This window comes from Tenrec ecaudatus, chromosome 12 (assembly GCF_050624435.1).
Source record: "Tenrec ecaudatus isolate mTenEca1 chromosome 12, mTenEca1.hap1, whole genome shotgun sequence".
Taxonomy (NCBI): Eukaryota; Metazoa; Chordata; class Mammalia; order Afrosoricida; family Tenrecidae; genus Tenrec; species Tenrec ecaudatus.
In genome coordinates this window covers 103,540,661-103,559,006 of record NC_134541.1, presented here as the reverse complement: position 1 = coordinate 103,559,006, position 18,346 = coordinate 103,540,661, and the positions used below count along the sequence as shown (strand labels likewise).

Below are 18,346 nucleotides of genomic sequence, written 5' to 3'. Positions count from 1 at the left end.
GTGGGGCAGACCCCTGCCGGGAGTGCCCACAGGACTCAAGGGTGCCAACGCACCCAAAGGATTTGGTGAGCTTTTTGGTTCCCACAGGTTTGTCACTGTGCTGCAGTTCATAGAAGACTCTCTGCAAGGCCAACGGGACACTTTTTGAAGAATCGTCACCCTCGGTCGGCATCATGTACACTGCCTAAATGGGTTGAAAGAGACAGAACAAGCCTCGTTTCACGCAGACTGCTTCCGAGAGCACATTGGCAACTGCCAGGGCTTTCCAACTCAAAGCAAATAAATCATGGAAATCCTTAGATGCAATTACAATAAACAAGCTGTTTTAAATGACCTACAATTTATCACACAAAGCCTGGTGCCTTGATTTTGTAAAAGCAGTGGCTTTCTGCTTGCCCTGACTTGCAAACAGAGCTAAGAATAAGTACCAAGCAGCTAAAGTGACACCCAACCAGCCATCTCTGTCATTAGCGACAGGCAAGACAAGATGCTATTGCCCTAACTAATGGCCACCCCCTGGTCTATGCCCTTCAGGAGGAAGCGCTGGAAACACAGCGGGCTATTTTTCCCACACGAAGCCCAGGGTGTGACTGTGAACAATTAGATTAAACTAGTAATATCTGCAAACTGTGATTATCAGACTTCCTAGCTGGTCCTTTCTCAATTAATTAGCGGACCACGTCAAACTACATGGCTTTTGTCTTCAAATACAGGTGTGTTTTAGTCATCCCAGGTACGGTTCTCAAATTGTGTGCACTGCAGTATCACATGACCATTCACAGGTGGCAGACGGACCGTGGGGAGTGCGAGTAAGTGGCCTCACATGGTGGTCCAGGGAGGGGACAGGCCCCGCCTCCCCTTGAAGGCACCTGAACAAGGGCAGGGGCCAGGGCAGAATCCCCTCCCACCACATACCTTTCGTAGCTGGTTTGTGAAAAACAAAGTCTGCAGCAGGCTGTTCATGTAGCAAGTAGCCCCCTGGTTCTTTAGCCCAACATAACCTGTGTGCTTCTTTGAGTCCCACCTACAAGACAGACAGGAGCCAGAGGTCAACTGCTGGCCCAGGGGCTGGAGAGAGCGAGCGCGCGCGCGAGCGAGCGAGCGAGAGAGAGAGAGAGAGAGAGAGAGAGAGAGAGGACGCGCAAGAAAGTGTGTGTGATACTAAGGGTGCAGATACTAAAGATTCAGGGAAGAATTATAAACATCGGATTCCCATTGATTTTGAAAGCGGAAGTAACCATAAAAACAGCTCATGTAATAAATGGTGAGTGATCCTAAAAAGACCAGACCTGGGAAATCTGCTTTGATTGGGAATAAACTTAACAAAATCCTGTTATCACTAACACAGCCGAGCGGTTCTCTGACTCCTGTCCTCAGACAGAAATCCATCAGTGAGGATGAAAGCTAACATCTAATGGGGATTCTAGGAAAGAACTGAGGAATTCAAGGACAGGGTACAATGGCTCCCTGGCTGACAGCCCAAGTTCTCAAAAAAGAGCCCCACCCCCAGCACACGTGCACGCATCCTGGCTCATACGGATGGGAACAATGTCCACATATTGGAGTGGAGGGCCGCTGGCTAAGCCTTCCCTTCTGGAATGTGCCACCCCCATGTGAACCAGAAAGCACAGCCTGTGCCCCAACTGGAGAAGCCAATGTGGGTACAGATGGGTCACATTCTGACTAGAGAGCCCAGCAGCAGTTGTGTCCTGCGGACCATGGTAGAGAGATCTAAAGACACTCTACACTGCCCTTTTAAAACCCAAGAATTTACTAGCCTGTTCACATGGGCAGCAGTGAACGAGATGCCTATCTGTCCCTGCAGTAGTCTCTAAGGCGAGACCCCCCTTTGGCTCTGCATGGGATTTTTCTTGACCACTGAACACGGAGGCCCCTTATCTGCCCTTCCCTTCTAAGAGTGGCTGCCGCCAGCCGAAGCAAGATCATCACAGTTGTCCAGTGAAGGGGAACTCACGCAACTCCGTGGGGGGCATCTGCCTGCACGAAGACCTCGAAGGTGACTTTGTCGTCGTCAAGAAATCCTTTCTCGGGGTCAGTAACTTCCTACAAGAGAGAAGGCATGGTACCCAAATTAGAGGCAGAGCACACTCACCCCACTCTCCAACACAGGGGCCCGTCCTCTGAGAAGTCATCCCAGCTCTCTGAACCAAATTAGGGGTCAGAGAAAGCAGGGCTCAGTCAGGAACTCCCAGGTGCAGCTGTGCCTACCATGTATGTGCACAGAGGGGCGGGGGGCCGGCCAGACAACAGACGGGATGGGAGCCTGGCTAGCCAGCTTAGCAACAATACCCCTAAGAACATTCTGCATGTTTCTGCCATCCGATGCCAGTAAGACTCCAAATGCCCCCACTGGACGCTTATTTCAAGGATACTTCCACCTAAGGCCTGGGGTGGGCCTGCTAGGGACCATAGTTTCTCAAGGCGACTTTGTTCTCCAGGAAAGCGACAACCTGCAGGGACTTCTCAACCAAACCCAATTCAGAATGATCCTGCAGAAAGCCTCCTCCTCCTCCTGAGGAGCAGCTCAATGCATAACCCACTGTGCCACCAGGGTCCCTGGAGGGAGTGAGGGGCAGAAAGAGCTGGAGGAGAGACGAGCCCCCTGCTCAGACCATGTGAACTGTGCTTACACTCCAGGCCATGAAGTTGGAAAATCCCCAGTCGTTTTCTTTATGGAAGAACAGGTGGCTGATGCGGCGGCTGAAAGACTTCTCATCGTCTCTGTAGTTGATGATCTTCAGCACGGCTTGTGCATGGCAAGACCACGACCTGCCAAGAAGCCAGCGAGCCCCACTCAGGCAACACACTCTCACCAGGCCTGTCACGCTTCCGCTTCTCAAACAACTCCATACGGACTCATTGTGACCCTACAGGATGCTCGGAGCAACCCTGTGAGTTCCTGCTCAGTCTCCGTAGAGACTCAATAATTGCCAATGCCGACTATATTTCAAGTCGCCACAGCGGGATATTGGGAAGTTTCCAATTAGCAATAATCGCGCCTCGGATAATCCTCGCTGGCTACGATATTGCCGCTGCACAAAGCTGAGGCTGTTATTCTTAAAGGGAATAGAAAGCCCATCTTTCTCCCTCGGATGCCTGATGGTTTTGAACTGTGGACCCATGATACTACATAAATTCATGTTAATTCAAAGATATGAAAGTAGAGGTGGAGTTTAGCCTGTCAATCAGGTCACAGCCTGATGGTGCCTCCTTGGGGGCGTGACCTTCACATAAGGACAGTCCTGGGAACCCCCCCCCCCCCCGCCTACCCCTTCTTTCTCAGCCTTCACTTTCTAGCTGGTAAGCCATGCTGGGACCCGCTAGAAGAACCCTAGAGATGCACCCACCTCCACGAAATCCACAAGGCTCTGCTCACCCACTGCCCAGCCCAACGCGTGACCACCAACTACACCACTGGGGCTCCATGGGCGAAAAGCCATCAGAGCTAGGGTTAAGTTTCAACACCAACAATGAATTCATTGTCCTTTCCGCACGTGTGTGTGTGTGTTCTGACTTGTGATGCACAGAGATGGTAAAGGTCTGGAAGCCTACACCATTTTAACAACGTAATCCGAATTGGACTTGGAAGAGCTACGTGGGCATCCCTCGTGCCCGTGGCTTACGTGGAGTCAGACTCGGCGTTGCACTGCAGAAAGAAGCCGACGCTCTTCTGATGGGGCCGGTCGGGGTAGAAGCGCGGCATCACCATGATCTTCCAGGGCAGGTTCCGCACAAAGCACGGTGGGCTTAGGACCGACTCGCTAAGTCGGCTGAAGCGCTCCACCGTAAACTGGAAAGTGGCCTCCGAGCGCCAGCTGGTGTCTGCAAGGAGAACAGGGTGCACTCAAGCGGGGGAGGGGGCTGCAGTGACACATGCCCATCAGCCAGTCTCTGGAGAACCCAGCTCTGGGGAAAATGAGCAGGCCCAGCACGTGGACAGCCTGGAAGCAGGAGGTGGCAGCCTGTCATTAATGTGGGAATGAGCATTTTCCTGTGGACCCTCCTCCCTCACCAGGGCTCCTGGCTCGGTGCACGAATCGGCTCCAGAGGGAGACAGGGACTTAAAGCAAACATACCCAACAGTGTTCAGTAGAGGGAAGGGGCTTTGTCCAAACAATTGGAATGGAAAGTGCACATCACTGTCACTTCTACCTTAAAAAAAATACATTTACCCCAAATATTTTAAATATTTTTACTCAGAAGGACGGACGGAGAGCCAGAAACTGACAGGAGTCTCTCTTGGACTGTGAGTAGCCCTCTGGGGGTTGATTAAAGACCTCTAAGAGGGCAGGAGACAGGTTCGAGGTAAGCCCACAACCAGAATGACAGGGAGAAGCATTTAAGACAGCCGCTCACCTGCCAGGCAATTTCTTGTTGCCCAAGGGGGGATGGGGACGATGACACACAACCACTGATGTCAAGTGTCTGCTACGTGAGCTTCGTTCACAGGACACAAGTGACCAAGCACCGGCACCCAGCACTTGCCTGTTCACATACACAGAATGTCTTTCTGCCCCATGCTTCCCAAGGTCTCTCTACACGCAAAGCCTAAGAGGGAACACCACCACCCAACTCCCACCCTCAAATACAACATCACCTACTGACAGGTCAAGACAGGAAGCCCTGTCTAGGAACACACAAACCAAACCAAACCCTGAAAACCAAGCGCAGACGTGATGCTTGTCTCTGGCAGAGCAGGTCTGCACACCCTCCTCCTGTGAGGGGTTCCTGCAATCTGACTGGTGGAGGTCTTTGGTCAGGATGATGAGCAAGTGGTGCCCAGCATTAAGGACTGGTCTGCAGCTGCCCTGGGACACAAAGGGGACCCAGTCCTAACCGTGTTGGGCTTGTGGGTGAGAACCGGGTGCAGGCTTCAGGGCAAGAGGCAGCTGGGAGCCCAAGCCAGCAAGTGTAGGTGGTGTGCAGAAATGTGTCCGAAACAGGAGTGATACAGACTGACCCAATGGCCTCAATGTGATGGCATGTCTATGTAAAGTTAAAGGGCAAGTCCGAAGAGAGAGGCCCAAGCAAGAGTACTGGGAATTATCAAGGACTCCCTCCACACGGACCCCAAGACTCACAAACATACAGCACTAACAGCGTTGACTTCATGGCCGACACGCTTGTCACGCACCTGGATAGTCCGGTGCCCTTTTGGCTGTTAACACCAACCTCATTTCTCCAGGGAGAGGACCGTGTCCCAGCCAGGGCTCTGACGACACGAGGCCAACAGGAGGATGCCACACTTGGGGCTGGTGCTACACTTCCCCACTGGCTCTCACACGTAACTTCCACTCCACACAAGTCTGTGCAAACACTGCTACACCCCCCCCCCGCCCCAGGGCGGGTAACTGGCATGGCGACTCACAAACTCTGGGCCTCACCTCAGCCAGAGCCACTGGGCAGTAGTTGTTTTCCTTCTGTGTTGTGTTGCGCTGAATGGGTTCGAGCTCCACCATCCGTTCTCCTACTCCATCCCAATTTCCCTGACAAAGAGGGTGGGCCGGTCCCTCCAACCCAGTCAATGGTGCGAAGACAGTGCCAGCCCAGCGCTGTCCCAGTGTGAGATGGTGTAAAGAGATTCTGTGCCCCGGGCCCAGCACAGGGAAGGCCCTGAGAAGTTCTTCAACAGGGAATCGCCCTCAACCAAGCACTCCTCACGCTTTCTAGCTGTCTTTCCCCAGCAAACAGGCTGGTGGCTTCCAACGGCTGACCTTGCGCTTAGCAGCACAAAGCTAACCACTACGCCATCAGGGCTCTCGACCCTTTAGCAAAAAGCAGCTTTCATTGCAGACCAGGAAGAAAGGGCTACTGGAGACGGCTGTCTTCTCCTATAGCAAGCTTTTCCATGTAAGAGCTCTCAACAAAGGCACACCCACTTCTAGACACAAAACAGCCGTGACTGTAAGTGCACAAGCAGCCTGTCACCAATGTCTGGTGGGAGAACAAAGTGAGGGCTGGGCTCTGGACACACCCCACAGGAGGGGAGTGGTCATCAGCTACACTTGACAAATCCAACACCTTGAGGATTTTGTTACAAACAGATAAAGACTGAGGGAGACAGACCTGGCGGCCAGCAACAGTGGCTGCAAACAGCCAAGTCCAGGTGGGAGAACTCCCCGCCCCCACCAATTACAACCTCCTATGCTCAAATCTTTCTTCCCAGGTTGGCCAGAAACAGCTTGTCCGGGACTCTGTCGTAAAAGGCTTGTCAGTGCTCCTCAGACATCTTGGCTGTGACTCCTGAGGACACATGTGCATGCACTCTGGGTCTCCCTTGGCAAACGCGCCAGCCGACTCACCGTCCTCCATGTCCTCCTCGGTGTTGTTGTGGCCATCGCTCATGGCTACATTCCCGTTGATCACAGGGTTCTGAGTAATCCTGGGGGGGTCGTCAGTATCACCAGCTGGTGAGAAAACAGACAAGTTCATGGTTTTAACTTTCGTGACTTGGATAAAATAAACAATATCATTTACATAAGAAGTGAGGCCGTTTCCAGTCTCTAAGAAGTTCACCTTGTACCTATAAATAACTAAAAATAAAATGTACTAAAAATAAAAACACCTAATCTAGTCACCCAAAAGGTTGGCGAGAGGCCAGTTTTAGTTGCTCTCAAATGCCATGTCGAATCTGAACCCAGTGCTATCTGCAGTATTTTAAAGTCACTCTCAGTCTACCATGACTTATCGTTAGCACTCTTAGATTTAAGAACCTTCATAAATTGACTTGGAGGTCAAGATTTCAAATCACCATCTGGTAACTGCTTTCCCTACACATTAAAACCCTGAAGTGAGAGGAAGTCTTATTTGGCAGAGCTACTAAGTGGATACAACATAATGTAATTAGAAGCCAACGTTGTACACAACCAGTACCTTGTCTCCTATCACAGTGTCACCTGACAATTACTGGATAGTAAAAGGAAAGCATACAACACTGCTGTCCCCAGACCATCTGTGAACCTTAAACCAGTGCACACAGCCCCAAGGTTGTTTTCAAACCAAGCCGTGGTCTCACTGAGCATCTATCTATATGGGATCAGGGTCAACAGTCACTCCCGAGACTGAGAAAGGAGCCTCCTAGGGCAATGAGTGGGTGCGGGCAGGCCCGCCCAGAAAGGAGGGTGAGGATGGCACCCATGCCCCTGAGATTGCACCTGCATAAACAGTTGAAGTGGCATGGTTTGCTGGGTCCATTCTCAACAATGCTAGAGTGAGTGAACACTTTCATAATCATCATAATGTAACCTGATCTTTCACTGATAGGAGTCGATCAACTAAAAAGGAACGTCTGGGGAAGTTTAAATAGTAACAGACTCCAAGTACTGGACAAAAAGGCCACACACACTGCACAAGCCAAATCCTCCTCTTCTTCCTCTCTGTCCCTTAGGCTGACCCCCAGCAAACAGGTGCAGCGTCTGAAAAACGTGGGGCCTTGCGCATGTCTTTCTGCAGAAAGACCTGGTAAGAGGTCCGATTCAGCACCAAGGACAGCAGCCCCACTCCCCACCCCCCTCCAAGCAGCCTCCCAAATCCTGAACTATCAGATTACTTCATAAAAGCCCATAAGCACTTCCAGAGGACATGAAAAGGCAAGCTTTCCCCCTCCTCTCAGGGATCTTTAACACTTTAGAAATGCCAGAAACCAAAAATTAAGCATTGCCACCCAAACGGAGCTCCATACTGACACTCCTCCACTGGACAGTTACTTTTAAAGTCAGACAGAATGTGGGGCTGGTTCCCTCCCCTGGCCAAATCACACACACAGCTCCAGGGCCTCGAAATGGGGCAAGTGGATAGCAAGCATCCGTGCAGGAGAGAAGAAGGAAGAGCCAGTCTTTTTGTGAGTGCTTTTAACTTCTGGGGGGTAGGGGGGGAAATCCCAGGAAGTGCTAAAATCAAGGGCTTGAGATTACCCTTCCTTTGGAAGCTGTATCAAATCCTTGTGCAAATGTATTAAAAAGAAAAACTGCACGAAGGCTTGTGTTAACTGCGGCGCATCCTAGTGGAACACAGCACTCAACATACCTACCAGCCAGGCTGCTGTGTGCACGGCCGTGTGGCGAGGGCACACAGGTCACAACCGTGTGTCATGTAATATTTGCCATTAGAAAGGGCAAGAGTGCGTCAGGATAAGAGTATATAAATCTCTGTTGCTTACGCACACAGAATCGGGAGATGCACGAGAACCTCTGGAGGCTCTGTGGAAGATAGTGGAAGCCGTGGTGGCATCATGGGTATGTAGTGGGCTGCCAACCACAGGTCTGAAGTCTGAAGCCACCAGTCTGCTCTGAGGGAGAAAGACAGGCATGCTTTCCACCCACTCTAAGACTTAGTCCTGGGAACACACAGGAGCATGTTCTTACCCTGTCCTCTAGGGTCACTGTGACTCGGCAGGGTTGAAGGCAGCGAGTTTCAGCTTTGTGTGGGGAGTGCCGGTGGACATCAAGTTAAGCACCAGGAGATTTGTGGCAAGATTGGTGGTTCCAGCTCACCAGCCACTCCCCGGGAGATAAGGCTCTCTGCACAGCCTTGGAGACCCTAGGGTGCGGTTCCACTCTAAAAAGTCAGTCATCTCCAACTCCAGGGTGGGTATCCCATGGGACAGTACCTATGCTCTGACATAGTCTGCTCTTCTGATTGAGCACTGTTCTGCTGTGATCACTGTCAAGATCTGATTGGCCACCCACAAATGACAACTAGCTCTTCTGCATGGAAAACAGGACGCCCACCTCCTCCCCCATGCGCAGCACCCACTTCTGTAAGTCAGAGTTCCCCAAATCCCTCTGATGATGGCTTCACCAGGCGACTAAGGGCCAAGTATGAAATATACATAAATTAATGATCCAACTATTCGATTCTAGGATATGTAAATTATCTACCACTGAAACTGTTGGAAAATAAAGAAATATACATAAATTCAGATTCAAGCTAGAAGGCAGTATAGCCAAGCGTTGGTATAGTTGACTTTAGAGCAGCACTTCTCAACCTGTGGGTCCTGACCCCTTTGGGCGTCAAATGACCTTTTCACAGAGGTCACCCAATGATGAAGTAGCCACAAAAATAATTTTATGGTTGAGGGAGGGGTCAACGCAACACGAGGAACTGTATGAAAGGGTCTCGGCATGAGGAAGATTGAGAACCACTGCTCTAGAGCAAGTGTGCCTTTTTCACCAAGTTATGGCACTCATCAAGGTCAAGAGCATCCCACGAGACCAAGGAGGCACCTGCACTACACTTTACCTGATGTGAGCAGGAAAGCCAAACCCAGTTGTTTTTCTGGTAGTTGGGGTAGACAGCACAGTGACAGAAGAAAGCACAAAGCGTTATAAAATGCTAAGGAAGACAGGATGGCTCAGTAGGTGGGCCAGCCCTACACAGGCCCCATGCTCTATAGCCGCCTGCTGCAGTGACCAGTGTCTGCCCCATTTGTCTCCTTGGCCCATGGAGACAGGAGTGGCAAAAGCTCATGGTTGGTCCATCATGGGCCCCACAAAGCTTCCAAACAAATCATGCCCAGAGAGCTTTGCAAACTACGCTGGCAATTCTAGTCTAGCTCCTGAGGGATCGAGGATGCGGTATAAAAAAGCTCCTTGTGAAATGAGTTAGTTTGGCAGGAGGATTAAAATTTTAATTAAAGACAGAGTGAATCCTGAGACCAGAGATAAGCAGCAAAGGGGCCTGAGGTACACACATGGTTTGCACAGGGCTTCCAGAAAGACCCCCAAAAAACCACAAGAGTAAAGCCAATCAAGCACAGACAAATGAGACCAAGTGCCAGGATGGCCCCACGGGGCGTTTATAAAGTTTGCGTCTGTGCCCTCCTGGTTGGAATTTTCAGGTATTGTCAACTCAACTCTGATTTGGCTAAACAAAAGCAAATTAAAAGCCTGAGGGTGCCCTGTGGTGAACAACAGGGCCAAAATGTGACACAGACACATCCCTATGCCAAACACACTCATCACACCCAGAAATGCAACAGAGATGATGTGCAATACTCGTGGCTGGGAAACCCTTGAACACCCAGTCTCTGGAAAGGAGCAGGGGCATAAGTATATATATACACACACCGGTGGAACATACACCAAGCCGCCAGGGCGACTTACAAGGTCAATTTCCCTCCTACAGGCAAGATTTTCCTTCCCACCAACAGCTTCCACTTGTGATGTCACAACGCCCCAGAGAACACGTGTCCATTGCTATGGCAATGATGGCTAACACCTCACTCTTAGCCCTGGATGAGAGGGGGCTGCCTGCTGCCTTCAGCCACTTCACAGAGTCAGCACCCTCTGCCCAAGCGCTGTAATAAAACAAGGCTGTCCAGCATCCAGCACAGCCACCAAGGGGTGTGTTGGCCATGAAGAAGAACCAACTCTGCCTGACTGGGGAGGCCAGTGGCACTAGCCTACAGATTCCTCCCCTCCAACCTGCCCACTAGGGATGGATGTCAGTGACCAAAACCGGTGCTCATGACAGCAGCAGGACCCTCGGGGCTTGCTGTCCAATGTTTAGTCCCTGGCTGCTCAAGTGGAGCCTTAAAGCAGGGATTTTAGTCCCAAGTCAACTCACTGTCTGGCTCTGCATTCTCCCTTTCCTCTCCCCAAGCACCTCCTCCCTGTGTCTCTGGTCCGTCCTTTCTGGGGCAGGAGGGAGGGGAAAGCAAAGAAACAAAATGGTGCCTGGGGAGCAGAACACCCGAGAATCTATGGGATCCTCTCTTCACCAAACACTCCCGCGCCCATCCGCCCCCAAAACCTCACCGTCTGGGTCCATTGAGATGCCACTCACCCACCTAAGCCCCATGCCACCTTCAAAACAGTGACCAACCCCGCTGGCCAGGTCACAAATGACAAAGACCATAACTAACATGCTTCTGAACTCATTTCAGAACAGTTAAATACAAGCTAAAGTAGGCAGCTACGTGTCTCTGTCCCACGCTATTTGACTATTGGTAATCCACATGGAGGTTTAGAAATGTTTTTGTCTGAATTCATTAGCAGCCCAAGGAACCCCATCTGAAGCCAGCAATCACCTTCTCCTCCAAGCCTGTGGTTCCCAGCCATGTCTGCATGGCTCTGCAGTAGAAGCTTCTGGGGCTGGGGGAAGGGTGCTTCTCATATCCACATCAGTGACTGCATAGAACCTCTAGGTGGTTGACATCACCATTCTGTTTCTGTTTTGTTTTTTTTAAAAGCTCCCACAAAATTCTAGTGCTTAGAACCAGAAACACATTCAAGCACTTTCCATAGCACTTCAAAAGACAGTGTGGGCCCGGGAACACAAAGGAACCCAGAGAGAAACCCGGTAACAGCCATGCTGTGACAGATGCCCTGGTGATGTAACATGCCAACGATTTGGCGAAGGGCCCCAGGGAACTCCCTTGCCAGCTCTCTTACTTACAACTTTGCAACTTTTTTTGAAAATCTAAAATTAAGCCAAAATAATCCTGATCAATGTCGGGGAGGGGGGATGGAAAGTAGCATTCAGTATTTTTACAGTCTCTAGAGTTTCTAAAGCCATCGATCTCTCTATAATGGTATCAAAGGAAATCCTGGTGGTGGTGGTGGGGGGGTACCTGTTGGGTTGGGAATCCCAACACCAGCGGTTTGAAACCACTCGCCTATGAACAGGAGAGAAAGACGAGACTCTTTACTCCCGGTAAAGAGTTACAGCTTTGGAAACACAAGGGGCGATTCTACCTAGTCCTGTAGGGTGGCTGTTATGATGCAATGACAAATACAACCGGAAAGATTATCGAGGACCCTTAAAGAGCAGTGATGAGGGTCAGTCGGAGAGGAGCCCCTCTGGAGAGGTGAGCAGGGTTGTAGATGTGACAAATGCAATCAGTGCCACTAAGCAGTTGAACTGGAGTTGTCTGACTCTCAACAACGAGGTCAGCATAACTTGGAAAGGAGGTAGAGCAGAAAGCCCGTCCAGCCGGAGAAGCCAGAGAGATCCCAGATACCAGACTTTGTAAGTGCAGCATCAGGCAGCCACAGGAACAGGTCTTCAATTCTCAGGCAGCCAAGCTCAGGAAGAAAAGGCGGCTTCCCACAGACACTAGGGGGCGCTTGAGGAAGCAGAGGGATCTTAGGTGCTGTGGCAGGCGGGGACCCCAGAATGCAGGGTAGCACGCCCACGTTCTGCTGGGTGGCCGGCGCACACACCCTTGGGACGTAATCACCACACCTGGAGGAGAAATCTCCTGCCACCCTCACTGGCACAGGAACAGGAAAGAGCCATTGCCAACAAATCAGGGTCCCAGCTAGGACCCTGAAGTGGCATTGCCACGGGGGACCTTGTCTGTTGGGGTCTAGGGCTTGTGCTACTTTTTGGTGTCTCCCCACCCCCACAGAACACCCAGAAAATGGTCAAACCAGTGGTCTTTCTTTCCCAAGGTGACTGGTGGGGTGGTTCCAAGGGCCACGAAAAGCCAGTGTGCATAGTGTCTTAGCACAGCAGCACGTTTAACTTCATGTATCACTCACTCACTGCCATCCAGGCAAAGCCAACACATAGTGAGCGGCCTGGTAGGGCAGGGTAGAACTGCCCTGGTGAGTTTCTGAGACGCTCACGCTTCTTGGCAGTAGAAAGCCCTGTTTTCTTCCATTGAGCAGCTCGTAGCTTTCAACTGCTGACCCTGGGGGGTTAGCAGCCCAATTCGTAGCCCCTATGCCACCATGGAACCCGTGACCCTTTAATACAGTTCCTCATGTTGTGGTGACCCCCGACCATAACATTATATTTTTTACTACTTCATAACTAATTTTGCTACTGTTATAAATCAGGGGACCCCTGTGAAAGGGTCGCTAGACTCCCAAAGGGGCCATGACCCACAGGTTGAGAACAGCTGCTGTAAAGCTTTATGGGAGCAGACAGCATTGATTTTGATCTGGTGATGCCAGTCAGGAAAACCTGTTTTGCTCTGCCACCGAAGCACCCAAGCAATGATTGGTGCACAGAGCTGCCATAGGGCCTTTCCAGCCTTCCGGGCCACTGTGGACAAAGGTGAACAGGAGCCAGCATGCAAGCCTGCATAGGCATCCCAGGGGTGCACCTGGTGTGCAATCCACCATGACCCACAGAGCGGGGCTTCTTCGGCTTTGGCACATTTGTTTCCCCAAAGGAGGCTAGCCCAGCCAAGGGCAGCAGCACAGTCTGGCTGCCTCCCTGCATGACCCGTACCAACCCCCCCCCCAACCCCCCGCCAAGCTTTCCGAGCCAACTGACCTTGGCCCACAATGGAGAGGGAGAGACCAAAGTCCACAGGCTGTTGGGAGAACTCTCCCAGCTGCCCACCTCCAGAACCTTAACTTTTCTAGTTCAAGTACTACGGACTTCTTGATGTTAAAGCACACACACCTTCTCCTGACAGCAGATCCCCCTAGTCTCACACAGCAACTGTTCATGGGAACCAGAGCGAGGGGTGGCTTTCCCAGGTACCCCAGCACCTCTCCAAAGTTCCCCAAGGACACTCCAGGACAGAGGGTCACACAGATCAGAAGACTTCTCTAGAAGTTCCTGAGTGACACTCCCTGGCATCACAACCCATCCAGCTGCCAAGTGGGGACCCGTTCCTGAACACAGGGAGCCCCGAGGCTCTCCTTTCCTGAGGGAAACCTCTGTAGCTCTTTCTCCCAAGGACAAGGCCGCGCCAGTCCACAGCCAGCACCTGTAGGGGGTGTCATACAAGGGTGTTGCAGATTTGTTATGTGAAAATACAACCCCCATTGAAACCACACATAGCATGTGTCCTTTACAGAAACCCCTTAGTCTGGCTTCCGGACAGGAGGCACACCCATCAACGAACCACTGCCTGGGTTGTGCACTTGGCTCCAAGTTTGCATGGAGCACTGCAAAGGAAGTATTCAGAGCAGCTTATAATTATGTCCCCACTGCCCCGGCCTGGCTTCACCAGACAAATGGGATTATCTGCACGCTGTGGAGCACATGGAGAATCGAGCGGGCCAAGCCCAGGAGGGCTCCAGGAAAGCACATGGCTGGGATAAAATAAAAGGAGGAGGAAAAACAGGGGCCAGGAAAAAATATGGTCACAAAAAGACCAATCGCTAAGTTGCTTTTGTTTGGGGGGGGCGGGTGGATATGTTTTTACAGTAGCCTTGGTGATGGTGTGGCTACTCACTGGGCTGCAATCCCCAAGGTCAGCAGTTCAAAACCACCAGCTGCGCCTCCCATCATCAGTCACTGTTTCTGAAACTGTCTGGGCCGGCTCTGCCCTGTCTTAGAGGGTTGCTATGAGACTTGACATCGGGGAGTTGGGTTTTTAACAGAATCATCCATATTCCTAACTGCTCTCCATCTCTCTCTTGGTTCTCATAACACTGTTGATATCGTTTGTGTTTGTTTTTCTAGGTACATATCTCATTTGGTTCTCATAATATTGTTATGAGGCTGACTTTTCTAGGTTAGGAAACAAAAGTCCATAGAGCACTGAAAAGGGTTACTTTGGGCCAAGTGTTGGTTATGTATTTTTGGATCAATCTTTCTCTTTGTGAGAAGACAGAGCCTCTTCCTAGTCTCAAAGCTTCTGAAGGCAGAGTTTCCACCTCCAGCCCATTCTTGGGGTGCCGTGCTTGCTCCTCCATTTACACCACGGCAAGCAGCATCTTCAAGGGACCCACTCACACTGTGTTCCCTGTCGATGTTCAGAGGGTGGGAGAGAAAAGGAAGCTTGAAGGAGCAGTTAGGATGGGGACGGGGATACATTTTTTCTCGCCGATGCAGTTTTCCATTTTCTTGGGATTCCTCTATAGCAAGTGCCTGTGGTTGTCCTGTGCCCTTTGAGAAAAAGCTACCAAGATTTCCTTTGAGCTGCCCTCGAGGCCCTGAATAACAGACCCAGCAGTCTCAGAAGCCACTGTGTTGATTAAATTTGCTCCCTGGATCATACTGGCAAGTCCAAGACTCTCCCCTGGTTACAACTCTTCATAACCTTCCACCTCGCTTTTTAAACAAATTAGCTATGAGCTAGTGGGTCTTCCTCACCCAAAAGTCCAGAGCCTGCTATGCTGAGGCCAGGACATTGTGGGAAATTGACAGCGCCGCACCCTGTGGTGCCCCAATGTCAGTAGCTACAGCACTGATGGTGATGCCAGACCTCTTCCTGTATCAGGCATACTACCCAGTGTGCAGACATGCACCAATCAGGAGGGCTTCTCAAGGAAAATCCTATTGACAATACTTTTTGGCATATCCTTGTATCTTCAACATGTGAGGGGCCAGAACACTGATTCTGACTCATAGGCTCTTGCTTCAAAATACAAGGGGATCCTAAAATCCAAGGAGAAACAGTCAACGAGAAACCAGGCAAACACGAGACATACATACAACGAACAACACACCAGCTTCCTAGTTAACATGAGAACCCCTGCCCCCCAATACCGTACCTCAAGTAAAATGTCTTTTAAATGGCCCTGGATATCCAGGTTCTGGTAATAATGGGTAGTATAAATTTATGCCATTAAAATTGCTCTTTCCTCAAAGTCAAAGATAATCTATCAGGACCAAAAGGGCAAACATTCTCTCTTGGTGCTCCTGGTCACCCTGCAGGTCTAGAAAGATCGATTTTCAGCCAAACTGGTTTATAAGAGACCAGTAATTAGAGAGGTGTGCAAGCAGGAACAGGAGGAGGAAGCCCAGGGGAGAAGTGGGGTGGGGGGCTGGAAGAGAGATCCGCCAGAGCATCACACCCTGTGCCTCCACCACCCAGGACTCTCTCTGATCTCCCAGAGAGTTACCAGTTTTTGTATAAACTCCGGTCACGGTGAGTAAGCTGTCTGGGTCACCATCCCAAACTGCCCCTGGTTGAAGCACCACCCTCCCTTCCGGCCCCCAAGTGACAGTGTCTGTGCTCCTGCAGTAAGGGGCTGGCTGCCTGGGCATGCATCTTCACTGCAGGTTCCTGTCCTTCCAATGGCAGGCACCACCAGTGTTCTGCCCCTGGCGGCTCCTCTACTGCCCATGAGGGTAGTGAACTCTGTCTGCATTGGTCTGATGCAGAAGATTAGCTGTTGCCCACATAGGGAGCCCTGGTGGCACAGTGGTTAGAAGGCTCTGCTGCCAAAAGGCTGGCTGTTGGGACCCCCAGCTTCTCTGTGGAATAGACGTGGCAGAAACAACAAGGGGATGTGCTTACTGTTATCCCTAGAATGTCGCGGCTGAGTTGGAATTTCTTTAAAGTTTGGCTTGAAAACGATTTTGCAAGTCCCCCCCTCCCCCCCAATGTTAAGGCTGTTAGAGTCCTGGAGCCCAAAGACTTGGCCTTGTGCCACCCCTCAAGGCAAGGGACTGAGTCACCCAGAAGTTGCTTCTCTGCCTCTGGGTGCCAGCTTCTACATTGAGAAAGGAAGTGCTGGAAGGTGGGTGTGCCCATGGATGACCCCTTTCCCACCCACCTTCCCTGCTCCAGACCCAGAATCAGGCTGTGCCTTGTGTAATAGCAGCCGCAGGCACCACAACCCCACCCCCTACCCACCCAGGGGCGCTGCTACCCTGCACAGCCTACACTCCACCCAGTTCATTCAGTTCACTCAAGAAGCCTCATACTAAGGACAAAATGTCCTTTAAAAGACATAGCTCCTAAATAAATAAATGAACGAATAGACAGATAGATAAATAAATGAGACAAAGCTCAGGAGGCAGGAAGGGACAAGAAAGATGGGCCAAGGGAAATGGGGAGGCCCTGGGGGAAGGCGGGTATGGCAACTACCCACTGTCTGGAGACAAAACGAGTATGCACTGTTGAACGAAAACGAATTTGCTCTGCAAACCAACCCAGTACCCACCCTGGTGGCTCCCCAGTGAGCTTATTGCAAGATCAGCAGTTCACATGTACCAGCTACTGGACACTCTGCAGGAGAGAGGGGAAAGTTTATGGTTGTTGCTACTCCCAAAAAGAGTCACTGTCTTAGAATCTCACAGGGGTGGTTCTAGCCTGTCCTCCAGGGCCACTCACTGCTTGCTCATCGGCACTGGCTGCACAGCATGCGTTTGGTGCTTTGGTGAGTGGCTCTGCGAAACAAAGACCTGGCAGTCTGCTTCCAATAAAATCCTGTGGGGTGTATCCTGTCACTTGGTCCCACTGTGACCAATGGCAGGTTTATTTTTTTGAAACCAATCCAAACCACAACAACATGTTCACAACAACTGAGGGAATGCGCCAGACTCTAATGCACGACCGAATCAGGTCAGTCACACTCCTAGAGCCGGACGCACATGGTGTGACCGTGGAGCTCCAAGCAGAGCACTTCTCAGCAGGGCAAAGGGCCGTGGGCTCACCCCCAAGACACAGGTGGCCAGGGAGTCACAGATGGGCAAGGTCAGCAGGAGAGGTAGACCAGCTGTGGCCACTGACAGGCCTGGGGTGGTGGAAATGTTCAGCAGTGGTTGTGGCGATGGTGCCGCAGCCCTGGGAATACACGGGGTGCATTTTTAATGGGCAAGCTGCGTGGCACAGTAACGACACCGAGCTAGTCTTCGTGAGACAGCCCAGACCCCCAGCAGATGAGGGGCTCCATGTGACGTGGTTCGTGCTTTCTTCCTCCAGAGTCCTCCTGTAGGCAGCACATGGAAGAACCCTGAGCACACTGCACCGAGGGACACTAGCGACTAACATTGTGGGGTCCCACAGGTGCACAGAGACCACAGTTTACACTCTTGGAGACAAGCCTGGGAGCAGGGGGGAGGGGGGGACAGTCAATAGTGACTGGGTAATGACAGCTCCCTTGTTAGGTCAACACAATAAAGAAAACATAAAGATGTTAAAAGGCAATAATTAAATAGCTCAGTGGAACTGATCAATCAGTAACTCAGAAGGCAAGCCGTGCAGAAATTCTAACCTGTGTAACCGGAGCAACTAACCCTAAGGTTCACTTGCATTCAATGCTGTGCAACTTCTGGTTTGATTGACACCCCAAAGGAAGCTGGGGCTGGCACCCCACTGCCTCAACGTAGGAAGCAAAGACCAGGGTGTCACATGTGTGGTCGTTGTGACTTGGGGACCCAGCAACATGTGGCCTGGGCACTGCCACCCCTTCCCCCTCGTCTCTACTGCCAGACCCTCTCTGCCCACCTCCAACAGCACTCGTCGCTTTCCACTCCTGCACACCCACTTGCCCCTCTTTGTGCCCACACTGCTCAGTCAGTCCACAGTAACCACCAGGCTGCTTTGGGGGAAGATGCACTCGCTGGTTCTCCATCCCCACGAAGGCGAGGTTCGTGGGTTGTAGCCATGTCCATTAGAAGTCCCTGTGAGCGTGCAAACGGGCTCCCTGGCACACACGGGCGGCATAGGTCTTGGAATCCTGTC

At 51.3% G+C, this 18,346-nt stretch overlaps 1 protein-coding gene and 1 non-coding gene across 3 annotated transcripts in view; both read right to left on the bottom strand.

Annotated features, from left to right (window-relative positions):
- USP7 (ubiquitin specific peptidase 7) overlaps nt 1-18,346 on the bottom strand; it is a 42,283-nt gene that overhangs the window by 11,222 nt on the left and 12,715 nt on the right. For both annotated transcript variants that reach the window (XM_075564302.1, XM_075564303.1), the window contains exons 2-7: nt 6,324-6,428; nt 3,645-3,843; nt 2,652-2,790; nt 1,976-2,064; nt 916-1,024; nt 54-184 (exon numbers count right to left, since the gene is read on the bottom strand). In XM_075564302.1, coding sequence (XP_075420417.1) covers nt 54-184; nt 916-1,024; nt 1,976-2,064; nt 2,652-2,790; nt 3,645-3,843; nt 6,324-6,428 — 772 coding nt within the window. The remainder of the gene's footprint in view (nt 1-53; nt 185-915; nt 1,025-1,975; nt 2,065-2,651; nt 2,791-3,644; nt 3,844-6,323; nt 6,429-18,346) is intronic.
- On the bottom strand, nt 2,929-3,065 carry LOC142423508 (U4 spliceosomal RNA). Its single transcript, XR_012779142.1, has one exon. It is a non-coding gene; the product is annotated as a U4 spliceosomal RNA (small nuclear RNA).